A 23,732-nucleotide genomic window follows, 5' to 3' on the forward strand; every position below is an offset into this window, starting at 1 on the left:
TTAGATTTTTATGGTATTTTTGTTCGTTGTGTGATCACATGGGGCATTTTTAAAAAAATATGTAAATAAAGGTATTTTTTTAAGGGGATATTATGTTAACTGTTTTCTCACATCCTCTAATTGAATCTTTACTGGAAGAAATGCAGTGAACCTCAGCAACGAGAAATATTCTCTCGCCCAGTGGACTCGCTGACTTCTCGCCTAACCGGTTGTCTCCGCTATGATATAGACTTGCTGCACGCCTTTCAGTGCATCTGTAGCTTCTTCATTTGTTAATAATGTACAGACCGTTTGGAGGAGCGTATTTTCATCATGAAAACTTATTGGAAAAGTGAGTCCTTAAAGAAGTGCCAAAAAGAGTTTCTAAAGAAGTTCAGAGGTTGAAACCCGTATGTTCTGTCATTGGTGAATTAGCGGGAACGGACAGGAACATTACTGCATAGGCATGATGGAGGACGTCCGGTAATGTCTGAGGAGACCATTCCAAGATGTGAAACCATAACTTGTGGCATCTCCACATAAATTGTTGCACAGGTCAATGTGCGGACAAGAAAGGTCATCCGTACAGTCACTGCTGATCAGGAATTTAAAGGGCCCGATCAAGAGAGAATAATTTATTTCCGGACTTTTTACTTTGGGGCCAATTGAAGAGTCCGGGGTACAGTAACAAGCCACAAACATTACAGGCACTCCGAGAGAACATACAGCGAGAAATTCAGGCTATGACCCCAGACTTCATGCGGAATATATTCAATATGGAAAGCATCCAAGCATGCAGGTATGTACAGTCCAAATTTCAGTACGATAGATAGCCTTTTAGAGTTTACACCAATTTTTCCAGATTAAAATAGTGAATCACTCTTTACTATACAAAGGGCTTGTTAGACAGGGTGGTAACATGAGAATAACTACATGGTGTCAGTTTGGGGGCCAGCCAAAAATACAGGGGGAAAGGGCCAACCTGGATGCAGTAGAATTTTGATGTTTAGTAATGAACTTGAACATTAATAGCATGCATTGAGCATCGGATCGCCGTCTGTATTTGTTGTGTAGCTATTCTGCACCATGTTCATGTTCTTTTAGGCCGCCTTTCATGTGTCCCAAGAACATAGTTTAATCGGCAGAAAACACTGAGCATTGTGAATACGGTAATTTTGAGCTAAATTGTAACAGAGGTTGGAAAAGTTGGGCTTGTTTAGCTTAGAAAAAGACTCCCCAGAGGAGATCTCATTTACATTTATAAATGTGTGTAGTCAATACAATTGACTGGCACTTGACTTACGCTTTCCAAAGACAATACTGAGGACTAGGGGGCACTCATTACGGGTGGAAGAAAGGTGATTCTGGCAGCTTAACAGGAAAGGGCTCTTTACCGTTAGGGCAATCAGACTGTGGAATGCCGACCACAGGAGGGTAGTAATGGCAGACACCATAAACAGCTTTAAAAAAAAAAAAAAAAAAAAAAAAAAAGCTAGATGATTTCCTCAATAAACAGCATTGCGGGTTATAGTTAATTTAGTGACAAAATGTATAGTTGGTGGAGAAAGGGTGAACTTGATGGACCTAGGTTTTTTTTTTTTTTTTTAAACCTATGTAAGTAGCCCTTTCATAGATGGACATCTTAAGTAATTGAGGTTTTGGGTTTTCTGTCCCTTGAAATATTCTGAATATTGTATGGTGTAAAGGGCTCTGACAAATGACCACCTATGCCTGGCTGATTAGCGCTTTGTACTGCGCCCCCAATTTGTCCTCACTGCATACAGTGGGTATAAGTGGATCGACGCTTCGTCTACCGGTCTGATGTAGAGCAGTACAGCACTGTTCTGTACAGCAGACTTTCAGTTTGTCAGACTGAATTTTTTTCCGTCTTCCTTTTGTGAGGATGTCATCACAATGAGGTTTTACTGTATGGGAGGATTTGTCATTATTAATACTAAAACATTATGGATGGCCTGATTTAACAGAACGGTCATACATAAGTGTGCAACACCCTTTTTCATTTGAGCAATTTTTAGCTATTTAATGGGTCACATTGTCTTATTGTCATGTTTTTGATTATAGGAAGATGACCGTTCAGGCATATTGTCATATGGATAATTGAGGCTAATAAGCCTTATCCTGAAATACTAAGGCTCCTCCCTATTAAAATGGTTAAGAAACATATGTGGTCATTAGTCATGTTACAGGTACATGTTAAAGAAAAGCCACTCGGCTGTCTTATGTAGACGGCTAATCCTCTGCAGTGACAGTCTGGTGTGCCGTTCTGTTACAGAGGGATTGTGCTAGATGCCAAAACCTACGCCTGACACACAGGTGACATGACTTTGGAAGACTGCTTCTGTGGTTTTGAGATGTTTACCTTTACTGCTGGTGGGGAATCATAGGCCTCAGCTAAGCTTTACTATGGCAGATGCCAAGGTGGCTGGAAGATCTATTTACCGTATAAGCCAAGAATTTCAGCCCATTTTTTTAGGCTGAAATTGCCCCTCTCTGCTTTTACTCGAGTCATTCCCAGGGGTCGGCAGGGGAGGGGGAGCGGCAGCTATCTAATCATACTCACTTGCTCCTGGCGCGGTCCCTGCACGTCCCTGGTTCTCCGGGCGCTGACAGCTTCTTCCAGCATTGAGCGGTCACATGATACTGCTCATTACAGTAATGAATATGGACCCGACTCCACTCCCATAGGGGTGGAGCCGCATATTCATTACTGTAATGAGCGGTACCATGTGACCGCTCAATGCTGGAAGAAGCTGTCAGCGCCCGGAGAACCAGGGATGTGCAGGGACCGCACCAGGAGCAGGTGAGTATGACGGGGGGCAGTGCGCGATATTCACCTGTCCCCCGCTCCACTGTCGGGCGCAGCTCCGTCTTCCACGTTCTCTGCAGTGACTCTCGGGTCAGAGGGCCCGATGACGCAATTAGTGTGCGCGTCATCCTCTGCCTGAACAGTCAGTGCAGAGGACGCGGAAGACGGGGCTGCGCCCAGCAGTGGAACGGGAGACAGGTGACAAGTGACGAGAGGGGAGTATGTGATTTTTTTTTTATTATTTATTTATTTATTTTTTTTAAATCGCAGCAACAGCATATGGAGCATAAGTCTATGTAGCATCTTATGGGGCCATAATCCGCATTGGTGCAGCATTATATGGAGCAAATGTCTGTATGAAGCATCTTATGGGGCCATAATCAGCATTTGTGCAGCATTATATGGGGCAAATGTCTGTATGGAGCATCTTATGGGGCCATGTGCAGCATATGGGGCAAATATCTCTATGGAGCATCTTATGGCGTCATAATCAACATTTGTGCAGCATTATATGGGGCAAATGTTTATGGAGCATCTTATGGGGTCATAATCAACATTTGTGCTGCATTATATGGGGCATATTTTAATATGGAGCATCTTATGGGGCCCATCATAAATTTTATGGAGCATTATATGGGGCGTATTTTGTATGGAGCATTATATGGGGCTCCTGATCCAATATGGATATTCAATAACACTTAACTTGCTGATGTCTCAATTTTACTTTTATTGGTATCTATTTTTATTTTTGACATTTTCTGGTAGCTGCTGCAATTTCCACCCTAGGCTTATACTCGAGTCATTAAGTTTTCCCAGTTTTTTTTTTTTGTGGCAAAATTAGTGGTCTCGGCTTATACTCGAGTATATACGGTACTCAGGGATCTTGGTAGATGTTAAAAATGTGAAGTAAATTATCACTTCACATAAATCCCTCTTCAGTCTTCTGTAAATAAAGTAATGTACAAGTGTTATAAGCTGCTTTTATAGTGTCATAATGGTGCAGCGATAGTCTCAGACTGTGCGACGTCAACTGATCCCTAATCGCATGCCACGGCGATTAAGGATCAGCTGACGCCGCACAGTCTGAAGAAGGCGGAGGGAGATGAGTGAGAGGCGAAGATATGCACTGTGCATGCCCATGAATCCCAGCCCCGCAGTATGAAAAAATCAGAAGACACTGCGGGGCGGGATCTCGGGCAGCACAGGCGCAGTAAGCCTAACAGCAAATGATGTCAAGACGGGCAGCGCTAACTGCGCATGCCCAAGGGATAACATAACAGCGCAGGCTCCGGGACAGATTCAAACAACGCTGAGGAGGCGGCGCCCGGCGCCAAGGAGGTATGAATAACGGCTTTGCTGCGTCTGATTAGGAAGGAAAGTCCCGCCTCCCTGGCGATTTCACGGTATGAGGGAGCACATTTTATAAGTTTATTTCAACGTGTGCAAGGAGCATAACTAAAAGAGCCACCTTGTCCAAATGCAGCATTAGTGCTGCACAAGGTGGCTCTTTTAGTTACAAACGCCTGGGGGGGGGTTGACGGGGTCCCTTTAAAACCAAGGAAAAAAGTTGTACAGGAAGAAGTGCAATATAAATAGTATAAATCTTTATTAGTTAAAATGAAAACAATAAAAGTACAGGAGATAAAAATCCAACATGGCAAACACAATGTGTAAGGTGGGTCATCACTGGAAAAACGGTTGACCTGAGGATATTAAGAAATGCCTGTTCAATAAATAACGTGAAAAGTACTGTAATACCTAATAATAATACGGGAAGATAGTGGCACAAAAACGGAAGCTACGTGACATAGGTGCAATCAAAGATGCACAGAAAGGTATACATAAGGTAAAAGTGCCAATACTATTGAAACATTATGAAAAAGGCAAATATAGTAAAAGTGTAATAATGCAGATAATAAACAAACAATATATTAGACGAAGTGCATGGGCGCCCCTACCAACAGCCCAAAATGAGTTTAATGCTTCATCAGGGGTCATAGATCTGGCAGTGTGGGTACTAGAGATGCTTTTGTATTGTTGTGGTGCTCACCCACCCAGCCATGCACACTCAGTTGAGAATTCTTAAAGTAGTATGATCATGTTATGAACTGACTTTTTTTTTTTCTATCTGCTGTCAATCTCCAGCATTGAGAGCTTTTATTTTACGTAGTGTCCAGCTGCTTTCATAAAGAGCACGGCCACCAGAGTCTGGAAGAGTATGCACTGTTAAAGTATGTGCATACTTTATGTATTTAGTGCTGAAATTTCTGCATCTCTTGGCATAAAAAATGCAGCATAAAATTGCACATTTTGGTTGCATTTAACATGCATTCTTGTTGCAGATTCCCCCCCCCCCCCCCCCGCCGCTCATTAGCATGGGTGAAATCTGCAGCAAAAGCCAAAAGACTTGACATACTGCAGATTTAAATCTGCTCCAAATTTTCAAGGACAAAATACTCAGTGTGCATGAGCATTCAGGATTCTCACTCACTTTGCAGGCATCAGGAAATTCTTCAGATTTTGGGGGAAGAAATGTGACAAAAATGCAACATTTGCACCGACCGTTGAGGTGTTAACTCATGAGATACCAGCCACCTCTCTCAGCCCATTTATTTTTTTTTTACATCTGTAAGCTATACTCGCCCCTCTCGTCTCCCAATAAAGCTTCTGTTATCGGTCCTACAAAATCACCACCTCACCCCGCATAGGCATTTTCCAGAACAGCTCTCCTACTCATTACTCACTTGAGCCCAGCTCTTGTTGGAAGGCACTGTTAGGCTGGGTTCACACTGCGTTAGTGTGACCCGTTTAACGGACTACGTTACACCGCGGCATAACGCGGTGTAACATAGTCCGTTAACGCCGCCATTGAATGCAATGGCGGACGCATCGCTAGCGCACGCCCACAATGGGCGTGTTCTAGCGATGTGCCGTCATTGAGTGACGGACCCTGAGACGTGGGCTTTCCGGGTCAGTCACTGCTAGCGCAGATAGAGCTCTGCTAGCTAGCGGGATGCAAACGCTGGCACTTGCGCTAGCAGCAGCCCGTTAGCTTATGTGCTGAACGGGCTGCTGCTAACGCAGTGTGAACCCAGCCTTAGCCATATATGCAAATATGTTAATAGTGTAAACTTCAAAAACTAGCACTGGCAGCCTGTTAAAGGGAATCTGTCACCATATTTGAACTATCTAATAAGGGCATACAGGTTAAAATGCTGAAACCAGTCCTTCCTGTTTGCCTCATGTCAGATGTGTTGTTGCTGAGAAATCCTCTTTTACCACTTTACATAAGTGACCCCTTCCAGGCTCCGGGGCGGATGGTGCCTAGAAGAGAACTCTGCCCCCAGAGGTTTTTACATTAAGGGTATGTGCACACGTTGCGGATTTTGCTGCGGATCCGCAGTGTTTCTGCAGCTGCGGGTCCGCAGCAGTTTCCCATGAGTTTACAGTTCAATGTAAACCTATGGGAAACCGAAAACGCTGTGCACATGCTGTGGAAAAAACCACGTGGGAACGCAGCGGTTTACAATCCGCAGCATGCCGCGATTCCGCACAAAGAAGTGACGATTCTGCACACATAGGAATGCATTGATCCTCTTACTTCCCGCATGGGGCTATGCCCACCATGCAGGAAGTAAGCGGATCATGTGCGGATGGTACCCGGGGTGGAGGAGAGGAGACTCTCCTCCAGGCCCTGGGAACCATATTTGTGTAAAAAAAAATAAAAAATAATTAAAATAAAAAATGATATACTCACCTCTCAGCGCTGCACGCAGCCGTCCGGTCGCAGGGTTGCTATTCGAGCAGGACCTGCGATGACGTCGCAGTCACATGACCGTTACGTCACGAAGGTCCTTCTCGCGTAGCATCTTTGGAACCGGACCGCCACATGCAGCGCCAAGGAGATCGGGACGTCGGAGGGTGAGTATAACCATATATATATTTTTTTTAATTATTTTTAACATTTACTATTGATGCTGCATATGCAGCATCAATAGTAAAACAAGTGCAGGAGTAAACCCGCAGCGGAAACAGCAAGACAAACAGCAATAAATCTGCAGGGATAACCGCAGCAGTTTTGCCCTGCAGATTTATCAAATCCGCTGTGGGAGAACCTGCAGAGGACCCTTCCTACGTGTGCACATAGCCTAAGGAGGCATCCCCAGGGTGAGACACATAACTAACATAGAACAGCAGAAATGAAATTTGTCTTCTTGCAAACACTTTCCTCTCTCAGCTCTGCTGTATTATAACAATATTGCAGCCTGTTTGTAAGATGCAAGCTGAAGCTGAGGGGCACCTGCAGATGTCAGTTACCAGGAGAGCCATTACACATCACACTGGTAACAGTGGTAACCATGTCACATAACTCTGCCCCCAGAGCTTATTTTAAATATAAGGGGGGCTTCCAGCATCCCGTAGCCTGGAAGAGGTAAGTTTTATATATAGTGTTTAAAGATGAATTACCAATAATGAGGCATCTGATAATGAGGCATACAGGGAGGGCTTTTCACAGCCTTCTATAACCTGTATGCTTGGAGTAATAGTTAGGTCAAATGTGGTGACGGATTCCCTTTAATGCACAGTAGCAGGAGGAAACGAAGCTTGGTAGTAGTTTGTAGCTACTGAACCAGAGCTGTCACTCTGGGTGGAGTGCCGCCCCCCAAGCCACAAGGAAGTGAGGCGACTTTGTCTTCGCGCCAATTTGGGCTGCTGTAAATTGCCCCGTGACACTTTGATAGATCTCGCCCCCTTTGCTGTAGGTTGATGTGCTGTGTGAAGAATTGTATGTGAGATATCTTGCTTTACCCCTGATGTGGTGAGGAAATGTATCTGATGTAATTTTAATACAATTGTCTATTTTAAACCTCATGCCTCAGATTTCATCGTCTGTCTAAATTTGTACTGTGCACTCATGCCTCCTGTGCCTGGCTTCTGTTGTAGGACACTGTGTACTTGGGACCGTGGCTCCAGTCCAGTGACGCTGAATTAAAGATGGATTTCAATTTGTAGCTGCAGTGTAAATGCGTGTGTGCTCGGAGGGTGGGGTTTCCAGAGGAAATCTTTGAAGTCCAGATTGCTGGGGGCTGCATTGCCGTTTATCACATTATTGCATCTTTAGTTAGCACATTCTGACTACAGCATTTTACCACTTTTTTGCCACCACCCCTATTTGAGACTTCATAATTCTAGCTTTAATCCATTGAAAAGTAGCTGTCCTCTTTTGCCACTTAGAAAAAAAAAAGTCAAATTTTTGTACAAAAGCATGCAGTAACATTTTCAACGTTTTGATGTCTGAAGACTGGTATAGAGCTTATATAGAGCTATATAAATTCCCCCTTAGTGCTTGTGGATACATTCCTGTGCTGAAAACTGCACTGTAAAACTGGTTATTAGTAAACTTGGTGTGAATTGTTTCGCATGTCTCAGTCTATCGCTGCGGGAGAAGCGCCACTTGCCCGACAGTATCTACAGCTCTCAATTAGCCCGGCCTGGCACAGTCACGTGTATAACAATGCATCGATGATGTTGCACCAGGCTGGCTAATCGGAGCCCCCTGGATGCCATCTTAGGCTACGTTCACATTTGCGTTGTGCGCCGCTGCGTCGGTGACGCAACGCGCAACAAAACGCACGCTAAAACGCTGCGTTTTGCGACGCATGCGTCCTTTTTCGCCGAAAGTTGGACGCAAAAAAATGCAACTTGCTGCGTTCTCTGCGCCCAACGCTTGCGGCCAAAAAAACGCATGCGTCGCAAAACGCAGCACAACGCATGTCCATGCGCCCCCATGTTAAATATAGGGGCACATGACGCATGCGGCCACGCTGCGGCGCCGAACGCTAATGTGAACGTAGACTAAGAGGCTGTTCTCCCGCTGCGGTCCAGTGTGACGTCAGCGCAGATTGGGCACCAGGCTCACGTGTCCTAACCGCAGGATAGCCCTGGGGACGCGAGTGCCACACCGCTGGAACAGCACAGCAGGTAAGTATAGACTTTTTTTTATTTTATCGGGCTCAAACATTTAGAAGAAGAAAGGGATGTTCTAGTAGTGGACACCCCCTTTAATGGTTAAACTGCCCAAGCTTCTTGGCATCTGCGCCTTTATCTGGTGTCCACATTACCAGTATTGCCTTGTATTTATTCATTCTTTGTTCCATGTGATGATTTTTATAATGTTTTTGGAAAATTGCAGCTAAAAAAGGCATTGGGAACACATTGTGTGAACAGAGCTGCAGGATTTTCTTGCTTTAAACCGTTGTCTGCTCTCTTGAATCGGCAGAGATCTTGTTTGTTTTCTGGGAGTGCTATTATTACACTGGCTAGTGACTGTTACTTTGTACCCTGCAGTCACTGTCTGCTGCGCAGCCTCCATCATCTGTCATGTCTAAGTAGTTCATCCTATTTCTACTTAAGTGGTGAATGTGAACTTGCACGTCTCCGACTCTCTGCTGATTCCTTGGCCTATTGGGGCATCTATGGTAGAGGGTGATTTAGAGTAAAGCCCTATACTCGCTCTATCCATGCATCGCTCCTCATCAGAGGAGAAGCAATCATCAGCTCAGTTTCTGAGGGCATCAGAGTTTGCATTGGTTACATGGTTTTCGGATTCCCTCTTCCTATAGAGAATAATTGAAGTTGCACAACCCCCCTTTTTTTTTTTTTTTTTTTTTTAATGGGTCAAGAGAGGTAAAGAAGAAAACTACTTTTCTCCCAAACCGTCGCTATTCCTCCATATTTGGCAAGTATTCCCCTCCGGTCACCTGCACCACATCCACCAGGGCCATTACATGAGCGCTGCCGCAATCTCATTTCATCCAAATGGAATTAACTCTCCAGTTCATATGGATGGTGCAAAGCTCACATTACACCTCTGCTGGATGTTGATGCCAGGGGTCCGACGGGGCACACTGCTGAGTGTGGACTTACTACACTGTAGACTGGTCTGGGAGGAGATAATTTGGGGGCCATTTTTTTTTTTTTTTTAATTTAAAAATAACTTCCTTGGATCATTAAGAAAGTGTAGTCCTGTAGTGGACAACCCCTTTAATCAGTTAGCAGGGTCCTCTGGAAAGGGAAGACCCATAGAAAAGTTAGTTGCAGAATTGTTATGGAAGCAGGGGCTCTTAGACGTAGTATTTCAGCTGCCTGTGTATTTCCTGGTATAAACATTTACTTTCCTTTTTCAGAGCATGAGAAGACAGAGGAATGAAGTGGTGGTGGAGCTGAGAAAGGTATAGTCACTTTCTGCTAATCCGCATTGCACCACATGTAAAGATGAAATATGCGTGTGAAATTAAATATATATCCCCCAATAGACTGAGGTCTGAAGTGCAAACTCTTGTTTTAGGGCCAGGACGTGGTTTTGACTCACTTGTTTATGTGGGGTTGCCTGTAGCTGAGCGTCCCTCTATTTCTGTAACTCATACATCAGTGTTATGTACATAACCCCAGGCTGGGGCCGAGCTGTGCTGTAAGACTGCATAACTCCGCTTTATTTTACTTAGCAGACTTCAAGATACTGACATCTTGTATAGAAGTCTATTTACCTGTACCAAACTGTGTAACCGTGCTCACATGCTTCATAGACCTCATGCAATATCTCACATTCTGATTATAGAATAAGAGAGATGAGCATCTGTTAAAAAGGAGAAACGTTCCCCACGATGATGTCTGTGAGGACTCTGATGCAGATGCAGACTTCAAAGTGGTGAGTACAATGGATATGTACTGTACTGGTGCGCAGCTATTAATCCTAGTCATGGGGCTCATTATAAATGTACTTGTTGGTGGGAGAGGAACACGTGATGGTCATATAATCATTTATGGCAGCCACATATTGTTACTGGTAATCCTAGTAATAAAGGTATAGGTCAGCATTACTTATATTTTGGCGCGTCAGGTGATATCACTGCCGGGATCCACACTTATTCTCAGAAAAAAGGCGTTATTGAGCAAATCCACCAACAGACACAAGTGAAGCTCCTGAAATATTTAGCTTCCCAGATATTGAAAGACAAGCTAAAGAAGTCAGTGTCCCCATTATTGTAGTAATGTGAAGAAATGCATAGATACGGCTTTTCATGGATGCTCCATGAATTTCCCCTATGAATATTGTTGTAGATTTGTCTTCTATACATGACGTAACTTGTTTATTTTCCTCTCCTATAGCAAAACACGTCTTTGGAAGCAATTGTGCAGGTAATAAGATAATGTAATCACGTGGGTTTTCGTGGGCTATACGTTTACTCTGTATAATAATATTCATGTATTCTTTCAGAATGCATCCAGTGACCACCAAGGTATTCAACTCGGTGCTGTCCAGGCTGCAAGGTAAAATGCTTGTTACACGCACGCGCGCTATTGTACCCACTTGGTGACATCTACCTTGCATTTAAAGTGGACATTTGCATTTGCAGTATGGCGCTGGTATCACCTTAACCATAAACACTCATAGAACTAATATACCAGGTCTGCAAAGTTATCGTATAAAAACCACTCAAGTTTTTTCTCTCATTTTTAAAGTACATTTTATGTTCAAATGAACAGCGGTGTTCAAAATTATCACCAGTCTACATATACAGCATGAGGGCATGTCGACAGCAAAATAGTTACCGTATGCTGTTGGGAGACGGAGGAAAAGAGTGAGCCAAAAAAATAACGGTCTCCAAGGGGTTAAAGTATATCAACAGCACATAGTTCATTTCATCAAACAGTTTGCACTAGAAAAAAAACATATGAAACTTGCAAATGGCGCAATTTATTAAAAGTGCTCTTGAATTTGTGAAGGAGGCTTTATAGGATGATTTAAGGTTTATCCACAAATGTCAAAAATGTCAAATGTCAAAAATGCACACTGTATATGAAAGGACAATCTCTGCAAGGAGTTGGTGTGTTCTCTTTTCATGGGTTTCCTCTCACACTCCAAAGACATAATGATCGGAGTTTTTATTAAGAGCCCCATTAACGAGAGTTGAAAAATGTCTGTAAAGCGCTGGGGAATATGGTGGCACTATAAAAATAACCATAATTAATAATAAAATATTGCTTTGCTGTAGGCCTCTTTGTAGCCTCCGTATAAGGACTGGTTCAGACAAGCAAAAGTTTGTGTGTGTATATATATATATATATATACACCAAAAATTGTCTATTTTAATTCGGATTTCACTTGACATCTGCTTATTTAATTTTTTTTTTTTTTTTCTTATTCATACGACATTTTTTTTTTTTTTTATCTGGAGGAAGTCCAAATACAGTCCACTGTTTTAACCCCTTAATGACCGCCAATACGTCTTTTAACTGACCTGAGATATAAGAGAATATCATCCCCATACAGGTGTCAATCCAGCAGCTGTCGGCTGTCCACTATAACTGACAACTTGCTGTATCAGCCACGATCAGTGTGTGCACCATCCATATCTGTTTAACCCCTTAGATGCTGCTGTCAATAGTGACTACATCACTATAAATGGTTAACGGAGTGTGGGGGCTTCCTCTTTATCCTAATTGGTGCCCTCAGATCATAATTTTGTGGTCCTGATGTTTGCCATGGCAAATCACAACCAAATAGTGGCCTACGAATCTAACGGCTGTAGTAATCTGTTCAGAAGTTTGAGACATTTAGGTGATAAAAATACACATTTTCATTTGTCATGCCACTTTGCATTAATTCCTGTAAAGCACCTGAAGAGTTAATAAACTACCTGACAGCAGTTTTCAATACGTTAGGGGGTGCTGATTTAAAAATGGTATCACGTTTGGGGGTTTCCCAATATATGAGACCCCTAAAGTCACTTCAAACATAGATAAGTCTCTAAAAAAATAAATTTTGTAAATTTCCTTGAAAAAATGAAAAATTACTGCTACATTTTTAATCCTCCTAAAATGCTAGCAAAATAAAATAACATTTCTCCTTCGCCTCATTGGGGGACACAGACCATGGGGTGTATGCTGCTGCCACCAGGAGGCTGACACTAAGTATTACAAAGAAAGTTAGCTCCTCCCCTGCAGTATACACCCCTCTGCTGGCTCCCAGCTAACCAGTTCTTGCTTAGTGTCCGTAGGAGGCACACGGACTGGTCTGCTATTCAGACCCAAAGAATCTTTTTACTTTTACCTTTTACCGGACGAAGGGGGCGACGGATTCTTTCATGTTCTGATCTCCCCCGAACCAACAACAGGCGAGCACGGGAGTTTCACCTCTCCGTATCCTCTCCTGCGACGTGGGAAGCCACTGCCTGAGCGGATTCTAGGGCCGACGGGCCCTTTCATGGGACCGATCTCCCCCCCTCCCTTATCAGACGAGCACTGGAGTGTCACCTTCAGTATCCTCTTCTGCAGCCAGGCCTATTGCCGGACATTCAGCCCTGTCCACCAGGTTTTACCCTCGGCTGTTCAGAGGCACTTTACAACGTGGCGTCCGAGCAGCCCCCACTGCACCACCACTATTAAGAGCGGATGGTACAAGGAGGCGGACGGTTCCTCTCCTCCTCCCTAACAAACAGATGATGGATTGAGGTTTATCCCTGCACCGTCCACGCTGCACACATCCACGCTGCCACATCCGCGGCGGCTCCATGCCAGGACGCGCAACGATGGTGAGTGGATCCATCTTCAGAGGGATATCCATAAAGGCGCAGGCAGCCTTAGCCACTTTCCTGTGGCCCACCTCTGAGGTAACGCTCTGGCCGGCTACAAAAATTTAGCCCCTGGCTTCGGCCGATGTGTAGGCCGCATCCCGGAAGTCTCCTGAAACGCCCCGCTGGTGTCGCCCGCCTGCTACAGAAATTTAGGCCCCGGCTTGGGCCTATTCAGCATCGTGTCCGTCGCTCCGCCCCCCCGAGTTGGCGCTTCTCGCTCTCTGCGAGATTTTATCTACTCTGCAGCTCACAGTGGCCATCTTGGTCCACCCGGCCGGCTCACACTGAGGCAACGATTTTTAGCATTAAGGGGGCACAACCACTCTACATCAAGGCATTAAACGCGCAAGTATTCTCCCTTCTTAAAGGCACATGTAGTATTGTCTGGTTTTAAAGGCGCATGACCAGTATTCTCTGTTCTTAAAGGTGCATGTCCAGTATTGTCTGGTCTTAAAGGCGCATGTCCTGTTTTGGCTGGTCTTAAAGTCGCATGTCCCGTATTGTCTGTTCTTAAAGGCGCATGTCCAGTATTCTCTGTTCTTAAAGGCGCATGTCCAGTATTGGCTGGTCGTAAAGGCGCAGGTCCAATATTGTCTGTTCTTAAGGGAGCATGTCCAGTATTGTCTGGTCTTAAAGGCGCATGTCTAGTATTGTCTGGTCTTAAAGGCACGTGACCAGTATTCTCTGTTCTTAAAGGCGCATGTCCAGTATTGGCTGGTCGTAAAGGCGCAGGTCCAATATTGTCTGTTCTTAAGGGAGCATGTCCAGTATTGTCTGGTCTTAAAGGCGCATGTCTAGTATTGTCTGGTCTTAAAGGCACGTGACCAGTTTTCCCTGGTCTTAAAGGCGCATGGCCAGCATACCCTGGTCTTACGCACATGGCCCGTATGCCCTGGTCTTAAAGGCACATGACCAGTATGTCCTGGTCTTAAAGGCACATGACCAGTATGTCCTGGTCTTAAAGGCACATGACCAGTAGGCCCTGGTCTTGCGCACTTGGCCAGTATGCCCTGGTCTTAAAGGCACATGACCAGTACGACCTGGTTTTTAAAGGCACATGACCAGTATGCCCTGGTCTTAAAGGAACATGACCAGTATGCCCTGGTCTTAAAGGCACGTGTTCAATACGCCCTGGTCTTAAAGGCACGTGTTCAATATGCCCTGGACTTAAAGACACATAACCAGTATGCCCTGGTCTTCAAAGCATATGACAAGTATGTCCTGGTTCTTATAGGCACATGACCAGCATGCCCTCCTCCTAAAGGCACAAGACCAGTATACCCTGGTCTTAAAGACGCACGACCAGTATTCCCTAGTCTTAAAGGCGCATGACCAGTATTTACTGGTCTTAAGGGCACATCATCAATCCGAAGCTGGTCACCCTAACTGAGCTCTGGAGCCTTCACCACTCATCCCCTAACCGCAACCCATGGTTTTCTCGGACCAAGAGATTGAATCCCTCTGTGAACCCTCTGTGGCTCGGAGTGCTCGCAGGACCGAGATACATGGTCCCTCTCCTACATGGGAGCGTCCGCTAGCAGGGGCCGCAAGTGTTCTAGAAAAACGTACAGGCGTCTGCAAAACGGAAGTTTTTCATTTCCTAATCTCTCCCCCATGATTTGTTGAGAACGCTGAATATGGATCGCATATTGCCTTGGATTGCAAGAGCTTCAGAAAAGGAGGGACTCTCCTATTTATACCATCAACAAATCGACGAGCAATTCACTGGACAGAAGCCGCTAAGTAGGTTGCCATACCTGGTCTGATTTTTATGGGCGACGGGTCCTTTTAAGGGCACCGATTCCCCCCACATCTTCAACAGACGAACACATGCAGTGTCGCCTCCATGTATCCTCTTCTGCATCCAGGCCTAATGCCAAACAACCTGCCCTGTCCACCCGGGGACCTCAACTCTGGGGATGTACAGAGGCACACATCTTTGGCGTCCGAGCACCCCCCTTTGTATCAATTTAGGGGATGATGCAAGAAAGCGGACGATTCCTCTCCACGTCCCTGTTAACAGAATGGTGGATCGAAGGTTCCTAATTTTCTACTCTGCACGAAGATGGCAAGAGGCCTGCTGGTTGCAGCCCCGCATTCTGCCACTTGGCAGTCTAACCGGGTGGAATTTCTTGTGGTATACCTACCAGTATCCCTGCCCGATGTATCATCAATTAAAAAACCACAGACGGTCGGATAGCAAATCTGGTTCGTTCCGTCTTGTGGCTTCGGGTTCAGCGCTCTACCCTTCTTTAGCGCCACATGATGTTGCTTGACCAATAGTCTCCTGGTCAGAGACCTTATCTACTTCAATTCAAATCAAATCTTCTGAGCGGGAGACTAACACGGGATCGTATTTTTTCTACAGACCCATCCAGCAGTAGAAGCATTGTCCTGGACAGTCTAGATCTAAGAGATCTTGGTTTCACGAAGGAGAAAATGAAAAGTATGATCATTCCTGGACCTCAAACTTCTAACAACCTTTGACAAGGCCCTCCTTTTTCAGATGCAGTTCCTCCGCTCAGCCATTACTTCAACAAAAAAAAACAAAAGTGGAGTTTTCTGGCATCCATCGACATTCGGTTTTCTTACCCTCACATGCCTACTTTTTTCCCCTCTACAATTATCTCTTCTCCTTTCCATTCGCGAACAGCATTTTCAAGTCACGACCTTGCCCTTCAGCCTGGCTACCGCACCACAGTAATCGCAACGCTCATAGCAGTTGTCATGTGCTTCTTGCACCCTAGAAACATGGTCATCCTGCCCTACTCGGTCGACTTTCTAGCCGCTCTACAAGGACTACGCTAAGTCGTCTATATCACTTGCAATACCCTCTCACTTGGGCTAGCAGCTAAACTTAGACAAGTTTTTTCCTCATTCCCAGCCCAGCAGATCCTCTTTGATGATGATCCTGCACAAGAAGGATGGTAATTCTCTCTCTCTCGAGTCAAGGTCGTGGCCCTTCAACACGGAGCTTGTGCCCTTGATCACTCATTTCCCTCAGTTCATTCAATTAGCTAGGAGGGTTCTGAGCAATAAGACGAAAACGGAAGTAGTTTTCTTTTGCTCCGCTCGTTTTCAGCAAGTCAATCAGGCTTTCAAAAGGTAGTCTCTAAGCTCCTTCCTCATCCAGAGCCTTCTTCTGGTCCAATGGTTATTAGGGATACCAATGCCAGTCTTCTTCTCCCGATCATTTCTCTGGGGATCCGAACAGTACGGCTAATCCTACAGCAGGTCCACTGCCCTTAGGCGGGTCAACCATCCGTCTTCAATTTGGATAATGCCACGGCTGTGCCATACGTCAATCATCTCGCAGGTACCCACAGTCAAGCGCCATGGCCGAGGTACCTCGCACTCTCTGATGGGCCGAGATCTATCATTCGGTGATCTCAACAGTACATGTCCCTGGAGTAGAACACTGGGCGGCTGACATATTCAGCCGTCAGGGTTTTCTCCTCAAGTGAGTGGGAACTTCACTCGGAAGTCTTCCTTCACATCTGCCTTCACTGGAGTACTCCAGATGTAGGTCGGATGGCGTCCAAGCTGAACGTCTATGTACTCCAGTTCATGGTTTGGCTTCAAGATCCAAGTCCATCGCAGTGCATGCTCCGTTTCTTCCACGGTACCAATTTCCATAACTCCTCTTCCACTACGTCTTGAGATCTTTTTGGAAGCAGAAAAGGCCCCCAGTGATCCCGGGAGACCCGCACTGACCATGTCAGGTTTTCTCGCTTGCGGTACTAGTATTTCTCCGTCTTATTTCGTCAAAACTGGAAATATGGACCTTCTCGCAGGGAGCCTTCACCTGTAGTTCTTCCCTACCGCGTACCGTTAGATCTGGGGGACCTTAATGGTCCTGGGGATCTTACAGTAGACTCCTTTTTCGATCCAGAAAGACTTTACTATCAGGGAACGTCACTCCCCTTTTTTCTCTGCGTTCTTGTCATCCTGATGAGTCTTCAGAGCTTGCCACTCTGTTCCTTTCAGTCTTTTTTCCTTATTACCATCAATGCATCGTTGCCCTCAAGCCATCCCCTTCCCTCGTTGCCAAGGTGGTTTTGTATTCCCACTGTTGCAGGGGCATCGTCCTCTCATCTCTTTCGGCTCCAGTCCACACAACGGAATGGGTTCTCCATAATCTGGAAGAAGTGAGTGCTCCAAGTGGGTACGTATCGAGGACGGCGTCCTTCCGAAGGTTGGACACTTTGCTTGGGCTTCTCGATGGTAAGTAGGCTTCCCGACGGTCACAGGAAGGGTTTAGCCGTGTTCATCGGCCACGTTAGCCTGGTGGATTCTTTTCACCATCCAGGAGTCCTTCCGTGCTAGATGTCAGCCTATCTCCCTGTCTCAGGGCTCTAGGCACCAGGCGTCGGCAAGCACGACCGCAAGCTTGCGAATTCCTCCAGTCCGCATGCATTCTTGAAGCACTATAATTCACACACTACCACAGATGTGAGTCTGGGCAGGCGGACTTTGCAGGCCGCCTTGGTGCACTTGTAAGTAGCGGTTACACGGCCTGATCTGATGTTGTCCCCACCCAGGGACTGCTTTGGGACGTCCCATGGTCTGTGTCCCCCAATGAGGCGAAGGAGAAATAGGGATTTTTGTGTACTCACCGTAAAATCCTTTTCTCCGAGCCATTCATTGGGGGACACAGCTCCCTCCCTATTATTAGTTGTATTTGTTTTTATCATTTGATATGTTATACTCTCATAATGTGACATGCTATACGCTTATATGTTGTTATTGATCGCCTACTGCTTTTGCACCGAACTGGTTAGCTGGGAGCCAGCAGAGGGGTGTATACTGCAGGGGAGGAGCTAACTTTCTTTGTAATACTTAGTGTCAGCCTCCTGGTGGCAGCAGCATACACCCCATGGTCTGTGTCCCCCAATGAATGGCTCGGAGAAAAGGATTTTACGGTGAGTACACAAAAATCCCTATTTTACAAATGGTGCTGATGTAAAGCAGACATGTGGGAAATGTTGTTTATTAATGGTTTGCTATGGTATGGCCATCTGGATTAAAGGGATAATCATTAAAATTTTGAAAATTGCTAATTTTTTAACATTTTTCTCAAATTTTTGATATTTTTTATAAATAAACACAAAACATATTGACCTAAATTTACCTTTATCATAAAGTATAATGTGTCACGAAAAAACAATCTCAAAATCACTGGGATTTGTTGAAGCCTTGCAGAGTTATTACCACATAAAGTGACACTGGCCAGATTTAAAAAAATTGGCTCTGTCACTAAGGGGTTAATGCACCTGTAAAAACATGTATGAAAAGCTGCAGTCCTTTTTTAAAGGGACTCTGTTGGCACAGAATGACTGCTCAAACGAAGTCCTGCCGCTCATCATGATGAGGCCAATCACTTAAGTGCACCTTCCCACCTGTGTTGCCACAATCTCCACCTTTTCCTCTTTGACAGCTCTGGCTTCATAGGGCCAGAGAAGGGTGGAGATAGATGGAAACCAAGCAGGTGGGAAGGTGTAGCTAATGTTTGGCCCCTCTATGAAGCACCAAGCTTCATGGACAGCACATCTATGTAAAGTAACATTTTATAACTGTTTTTTTAGGTGGTGTTTTCTCCTTTATTGAAAATGGTCCTTGTATTTCATGTACAATTGGACACAGTGTTTGGAGTTCGTGTCCCACCTCTGATCCAACACATGTATGGAAAGTTCAGTTAATACTTAAAATTCAAGAATTACCAGACACCTCTCACTATCGCATTGGAGTCGAGTAGTGCCAATGATTTTATGAGCCCACACACCTACTGAGATGCATGCTCAGTCTTCAAGTATCGTAGACTGGTCTGGTTCACAAGAATAGGACACGTGCACAATACCTGATGATTGTATACTCTTCTCGGCAGGTATTTGGAATCATAACATTGACACCGCTAGTCTCCAATGAGACCCCTGGTAACCACTTGAATCATTGCCTGCTTGGGGCAGAATTTCAGATCTCATGGTTTTGGTATTGAGTAATGATGAGCGAGTATACTCGTTGCTCGGGTTTTCCCCAGCATGCTTGGGTGGTCTCCGAGTATTAGTAACTGCTCGGAGATTTAGTTTTCGTTGCCTCAGCTGCATGATTTACGGCTGCTAGCCAGGCTGAGTACATGTGGGGGTTGCCTGGTTGCTAGGGAATACCCACATGTATTCAAGCTGTCTTATCAGCTGTAAATCATTCAGCTGAGGCAAGGAAAACTAAATCTCTGAGCACTTACAAATACTCGGAGACCACCCGAGCATGCTGGGGAAAACCCGAGCAACCAGTATCCTCGCTCATCACTAGTATTGAGCAGATGTCTGGGCTATTCCTCCTGTGATGACACTCATCTAGTGTTTGGCGTAGGAAACAATGGATGATATCTTAACTGGTCCAAACTGTAGTTGGTGACAACCTGCGTATGGGAAATTTTGTGGCTGGACTTCTTTAGTTGACTGCATTGCCTGTCGCTGACTTGGCCTTTTTGTTTTCAGGAAACTTTTGTCCAGTGATCGTAATCCACCGATTGATGACCTCATTAAATCAGGCATTTTGCCAATCTTGGTCCACTGTTTGGAAAGAGATGACAAGTAAGTGTTCGTTCACTTCTTTTTCCTTATGATGTTAAAAGCCAATTACTTTGTACTTGACTGTTTTTTTTTTGTTTTTTTTTTATTCCATTAGTCCTTCCCTCCAGTTTGAAGCTGCATGGGCTCTCACCAACATTGCTTCAGGAACATCGGAGCAAACACAAGCTGTAGTCCAATCACGTCAGTATATACAAATGATATAGTTTATGGGCTGATTATTATTCTTTGTAGTCATGTATACCCATCAGTATGTTGTAAGTATTAGAGCCAGTTTAACCTTTAGGCTAAGTGCACGCGTTGCAGAATTGCAGCGGAAATTTCCGTGGCAATTCTGCATCCCTGCTGCAGGTATATCGCATGCAGAATTGGCATGTGTATTCCCGCTGAACACTAGCATTTTACAAGCGTAATTAGCTTGCAGAATCCTAGCGTTTTCCATGTGATCTGTAGCATCGCTTGGAAAACTGATTGACAGGTTGGTCACACATGTCAAACATAGTGCTTGACAAGTGTGACCAACTTTTTACTATTGATGCTGCCTATGCGGCAATGACCCCAGGTGACGTAGTGGTCTCGCTTGACCGTTACGTCATCACAGGTCATTTTCACAAGGCATTACTGGGAACGGGAGCATCGCGAGAAGCGGGAATGCTGCGGGGGGACGCCGGAAGGTGAGAATATCACGATATGTTATTTTAATTCTTTTTTTTTTTTTTTAAACAATTATATGGTTCCCAGGGCCTGGAAGAGTCTCCTCTCCTCCACCCTGGGTACCACCGCACATGATCTGCTTACTTCCCGCATGGTGGGCATAGCCACATGCGGAAAGTAAGCAGATCAATGCATTCCTATATGTACGGAATCCCCGCGATTCTGCACAAGGAATGAACATGTTGCGTTTTTTTCCGGAATGCGATTCCGCCGTGGGAAAAACCGCAATATGTGCTCAAAAAATGCAGAATGCATTAAAAATGATGGGATGCTTATGTAAGCGTTTTAGTGTTTTTTCGGCGGAAAACTGCCGCAAAAAGCTAAAACGCTAAAAATCCTGAACGTGTGCACATATCCTTAAGAGCCGGTTATCGAGCTAACAGGGCCTCGCTTTTTGGTGCACAATTTGTGGGCTTTACCGCATAAACTGTTAGGGTAAGTTCACACAGGGCTTTTTTGCTGCATTTTTTTTTTCTGCAGCAAAACCTGATCATCTTGGCAGGAAAGAAGCTGCGTCAAAAACGCAGGTTTTGGTGCGTTTTTTTTTTTTTTGTTTTCTTTGTCCATGCTAATGTCCTTGAATTTTCAGCAGCACAAACGAAGCAAATACCTGGGTTTTGCTGCGTTTTTTTCAACACCCATTCAAGTCAATGGGTGAAAAAACGCAGCAAAGGTGCTGAAAGTGGTGACATGCTCCATGTCCGAAAAATGCAGCAAATCGCAAATTACTGATCACACAAAAAACCAATGTGTGTGCATGAGATTTCTGAAATCTCATAGGCTTTGCTGGTTTTGTAAAAAGCAGCTGAAAATCTGCCTAAAAAACGCCGCAAAAACGCCCTGTGTGAACTTACCCTAATACCAAGTCTGCAGGGTAGTGAAAGCTTTCCTTTTCAGTGCAGAATTGGGCTTATGCAAATGTCTAATTTTTCATTTTATACCGGTTCTCTGGCGGATCCGCACGGTGCATGACAAAACCCTATAATTTCTGACATGCCCTGCTCGCGATGTAGGCAGGGGTTACATTGTTAAATTGTTTTGACAGAACGAATGTTTCATCCTGGTCAGCGCACATAAGGCTACTTTCACACTAGCGTCGGGCCGAGGTTACTGACGCTAGCGTTCTCTGCGCCACACAACGGGGGCAGCGGATGCATTTTTCCAGCGCATCCGCTGCCCCATTGTGAGGTGGGGGCGGAGTTCCGGCCGCGCATGCGCGGTCGGAAAAAACGGACCGTCGGCAGCAAAAAACGTTACATGTAACGTTTTTTGCTCCCGGCGGACCGCCACAACACGGCGCAACCGTCTCACGACGGTTGCGACGTGTCAATGCGCCGCACATGCGTCGCTAATGTTAGTCAATGGGAAAAAAACGCATCCTGCAAGCACTTTTGCAGGATGCGTTTTTTTGCCAAAACGACGCATTGCGACGTATTGAAGAAAACGCTAGTGTGAAAGTAGCCTAAGTTGACGGCATCACCAACATAAACTTCATTGTTTGATCCTTCATAAGAATCTGATACTAAACTACTAACAGTGCTATTCTATACTGTAAATGTCTATAGGTAATTTATCTTGTCAGTATAATGCTTTGCCTTTTTTTTTCCTCTTTAATAGACGCAGTTCCTCTGTTCTTAAGATTGTTGCATTCTCATCACCAGAATGTGTGTGAGCAGGCGGTGTGGGCCCTGGGAAACATAATTGGTAAGTGTTCTTTCCAGCAAAAGCCACTTTGTAATGTGTTTGTGTGACCTCAGCATGTTGTCGGTACTGCATTGGCTCATGTCACTAGTGCGGTCTGCCTTAATCTCTGTAGTGTGCTCACACATACTGCGTAGTGGGGGATCCTAGTAGCGATCCTCTTATGCATGGCTCTAGTGTGTCAGTCTCTGACTGCTTTCTCATGTTCATGTGTCCACAAAAAATGGGGGAGTCTTGTCAGTTGTTGATCTGAGTCATAAATTTAGTCTACGGGTGTGTGAAAATCATGGGGCAGCATGCGATTCTTGTTCTGTCCATTTTTAACATTGTAATGGTAGAAAAAGTTTTTGCGGGTTAGTGTATTTTCGCCATGAGAAAATCACATATGTTGAAACTGAGCACACTTACCATCTTCATACCTAGAAGATAAAAAAATGAATGTCTGAGGCCTCGCTGTGCATAACATGGACTTTTGGCTCCAACTGCACGTACATATGGCAGATGCAACATTGAAGTCTGTGTTTGTCAGTAGCGATCTGAAAAGTGAAGAGCACCTTCATGTAACAGTACATGCCATGTACATAGGGGCCAATATGACACAAAACCCAAATTTTGTATTTTTCCCTCCACCTCTTCACACTGCATCAGAAATTGCATGTATTTCTATTCTTCGGAAACTGGCTTTGCTGAATAAAACTTTGATTTCTCATCAGGTGATGGACCACAATGCAGGGATTATGTCATCAGCCTTGGTGTGGTGAAGCCTCTGCTGTCCTTCATTAACCCTTCCATTCCCATCACGTTTTTAAGAAACGTCACTTGGGTAATGGTAAACTTATGTCGACATAAAGACCCCCCGCCACCCATGGAGACCATTCAGGAGGTAAATTCACTTCTGTAGATATAGCAAAGTAACAGCTAATGTATTGACTGCTGTTAGTGGATGTGATGAAATGGAGAATCAGGGTATTGGTGAGAATGTGTTTATATAGCTGTTCTATAGATTTATTTCTGTAATTGTGTGTTATTTAAAGGGGACTCTGAAATTACTGAGTATTGCTGATTTCGGAGTGCATCTGAGGACTGTTGTGAAAAGAGGGGGCTTTATTCCAACCATTCCAGTGATTAGAGCCCCATGGCAGGTCTCCTGGATAACCTGCATACCCTTCTCTGCCAGGTCTGCAGCAGGCAGCCCTGTGGTCTGATCCAGGCAGCGTTTATACTACCTTTGGTGATGTCGGACTTGTTTCCTTTGATGTGGTACATGCATTTTAGCTGGTGCTT

At 44.9% G+C, this 23,732-nt stretch overlaps 1 protein-coding gene and 1 non-coding gene across 4 annotated transcripts in view; both read left to right on the top strand.

The window, feature by feature from the left end:
* The window catches only part of KPNA4 (karyopherin subunit alpha 4), a 148,246-nt gene that overhangs the window by 86,547 nt on the left and 37,967 nt on the right, over positions 1–23,732 (top strand). For 2 of the 3 annotated variants that reach the window (XM_077290645.1, XM_077290644.1), the window contains exons 2-9: positions 9,994–10,038; positions 10,425–10,514; positions 10,976–11,005; positions 11,085–11,137; positions 19,941–20,036; positions 20,131–20,216; positions 22,365–22,451; positions 23,162–23,331. In XM_077290645.1, coding sequence (XP_077146760.1) covers positions 9,997–10,038; positions 10,425–10,514; positions 10,976–11,005; positions 11,085–11,137; positions 19,941–20,036; positions 20,131–20,216; positions 22,365–22,451; positions 23,162–23,331 — 654 coding nt within the window. In that variant the 5' untranslated portion in view covers positions 9,994–9,996. Of the gene's footprint in view, positions 1–7,218; positions 7,239–9,993; positions 10,039–10,424; positions 10,515–10,975; positions 11,006–11,084; positions 11,138–19,940; positions 20,037–20,130; positions 20,217–22,364; positions 22,452–23,161; positions 23,332–23,732 lie in introns of those variants that run through there. The other variant, XM_077290646.1, reaches the window with a different exon arrangement.
* On the top strand, positions 23,389–23,658 carry LOC143810858 (small Cajal body-specific RNA 7). The gene has a single exon (XR_013223236.1).

Source organism: Ranitomeya variabilis, chromosome 2 (assembly GCF_051348905.1).
Source record: "Ranitomeya variabilis isolate aRanVar5 chromosome 2, aRanVar5.hap1, whole genome shotgun sequence".
In the NCBI taxonomy this organism is placed as follows: domain Eukaryota; kingdom Metazoa; phylum Chordata; class Amphibia; order Anura; family Dendrobatidae; genus Ranitomeya; species Ranitomeya variabilis.